Genomic DNA, 2,500 nt, shown 5'->3' on the forward strand with positions numbered 1-2,500 from the left:
CACACACACACACACACACAGATGTAAGTGATTTATCATATATATAAGTTTGAACACTGCCCTGTCGTGAGCCGGCTCTGGGTAAGCGGATGACAATGAGACGAGACAACATGAAGACGTGAAAACAGACTTTGATTCTGGATGTGGATAATTAACTGTTGCCCAGCACTAATTAACACTGCAGTGTTTCTGGCAGATCATATAAGCGGACAGCAGATCTTCATCTCGGCCTGAACACCATCATCAGCCAATCAGAGGCTCTGTGTGTAAGTTTACATCCTCTACTGTGGGCGAGCACACAACACACACCACTCATAAGAAACAGCAACGGTGTGTGTGTGTGTGTAACCAGCCTCAAACACAACTGACTGACTTCCTGTTTCAGTAAACACACACACACACACACACACACACAGTGTTGTTAAAACATCCGATGATGCACTTTATATCCAAACTCTCTTTCTGTAGCTGTGTGTGTGTGTGTGTGTGTGTGTGTGTGTGTGTGTGTGTGTGTGTGTGTGTGTGTCACTATCTCCTCACACACACAGCAGTCCAGCTGGACTCTCAGATAAAGTCATGAGGGCAGAGAAGCTGACAGTCCCAGCGTCACTAACCCAACATAAACTACACTGAAGTACACTACACTACACAACATAACACTACACTAACACGACATAACACTACACTACACAGTCCTCTTGAGATGTTAGTACTCATTGTCGTACATGTGTAGCTGTATTGACAGTAGTGTGTCTGCAGCTCTGGGGTCTGACAGTATCGCTCTGGATTCTCTGTGTGAGCTCTACATGAGGCTGAGCTGACAGTAAAGCTGACTTCAGTCTCCAACACTAAGAGAGAGCACAGCTAATACACACAGCCGGTCACACACTGAGAATAATCTACCGTGTTAGTGGAGCTTTTGTCCTAATTGTGTGTGTGTGTGTGTGTGTGTGTGTGTGTGTGTGTCTCACCCAGTTTCAGGATCGACGCCAGCAGAATCCACAGCGAGATCTCGAACGGCATCTGAACATGCTGATAATTAATCGATATGACCGGGAAAACTCTCTGATCGGTCTCATTGTGATCGATTCCGCGGCAGGAACCGATCAGCAGCGGGAGGAAGAACAGCGCGACCACCGGCATCTCACACACTTACAGACAATGGGGAGGGGGGGGGGGGGGGTGCCTGCAGTACTGTGGCCGTGGAGTTAGAGATAACACACACGCACACACTTGTACATGCACAGACACACACACACACACACCACTTGCGTAGGGCACCAACTCCGGAGAGGGCATCTCAGTTGCTCAAAAATAAGTTATTAATATGTATTTAGTAATATTAGCATAAAGTGATTGTAAATAAAATATATTAGACAAATGTCGATAAATAAACTTTATAAAATGCATTTCATGGTGGACGAAAGTAAATTGTGTGACGTAACTTTCTTCCGTGCACGCGTACGCGCGCGCCTATTGATTTCCGCAGTTCGAGCAGCTTATGATCATAATTGATGCCAGTTGCAGCTCTGTGCCCGGGAAAAGACAACAGCAGTCTGGAGCCAAGAAGAGGACACAGGTAGAAGATGAGGCCCGTGTCACTGTCAGCTCAGTCTGTCCATCAGTCTGGAACACTGGTCTGATGTTTGCTTGTTCAGGTGAATCAGCGAGGCTGATGTTGACCTTCTGCCTGATCTGCTGTTGTTTATATTCAGTTTCCTGCATTGCTCGGCTCTGTTCTGGATCACAGTTAGCTGTATTTGGATGTTGAGGATTTGGCATGATCCAGGATGGTTTCGTTCTTCAAAACTCCTCTGACAGTTGTTGTTCTGGTAGCTGAAACCTGTGTAGGAGCAGGTTCATGTCATATGAGCAGAATTAGATTGGGTCAGTTCGAGCTGAGATAATACTGAAAGTATGTGCCGAACGCTGATCATTTCTTACAGTAGTGATGTACACTGGGGAAATAGTAAATATATATATGTTAATAAAACTTGTTCAATCTGCACTTTACAATAAAAGTGAAAGACTGCCACCTGCTGGCTCAAAGAGGACATTTATTGAAATGAAGTTTTTAGATGTAAACGCGTACAGCACAATACTCTGAAAAAGCATAATAACGTAACGTGTGCAGTCATGCACGAGTTCTGACTGCTAATATGCCGGTGACTGACACCAGCCTATCAGACTGATGAACACCTAACACACCCCACACACACTCTTCCATTCCCCTCACTGCACACCATCAGTGTGTAGCATGCACTGCACTATAATCAACACACACTTAAAACAACACTGCAGACGCCTGTTCACTGCACATGCCAACACCGCCAGTCTCACACCCTGCTGATTTTAGGGAGTATGCTGTTGTATGTCGTTGTGTTCGCACTGTCTGGAGCCAGTAACCAAGCTTTTCACTCAGCACAGCACACATTCTGCTGATGATGATGATGATGATGCTGACGATGATGATGATGATGATGATGATGATGATGATGAT

At 45.4% G+C, this 2,500-nt stretch overlaps 1 protein-coding gene across 6 annotated transcripts in view; it reads right to left on the reverse strand.

Annotated features, from left to right (window-relative positions):
• Positions 1–1,160, reverse strand: part of slc9a1b (solute carrier family 9 member A1b) — a 6,538-nt gene extending 5,378 nt beyond the window's left edge. For 5 of the 6 annotated variants that reach the window (XR_012394750.1, XR_012394752.1, XR_012394751.1 and 2 more), the window contains exon 1: positions 972–1,152. Coding sequence is in view for 2 of the 6 variants with exons in the window: in XM_021467239.3 (XP_021322914.1) it covers positions 972–1,143 (172 nt within the window). In the remaining 4 variants the exon portion in view is untranslated. 6 annotated transcript variants of the gene reach the window in all.
• Positions 1,161–2,500: the final 1,340 nt, after the last annotated feature.

This window comes from Danio rerio, chromosome 19 (genome assembly GCF_049306965.1).
Source record: "Danio rerio strain Tuebingen ecotype United States chromosome 19, GRCz12tu, whole genome shotgun sequence".
NCBI classification, from domain to species: Eukaryota; Metazoa; Chordata; class Actinopteri; order Cypriniformes; family Danionidae; genus Danio; species Danio rerio.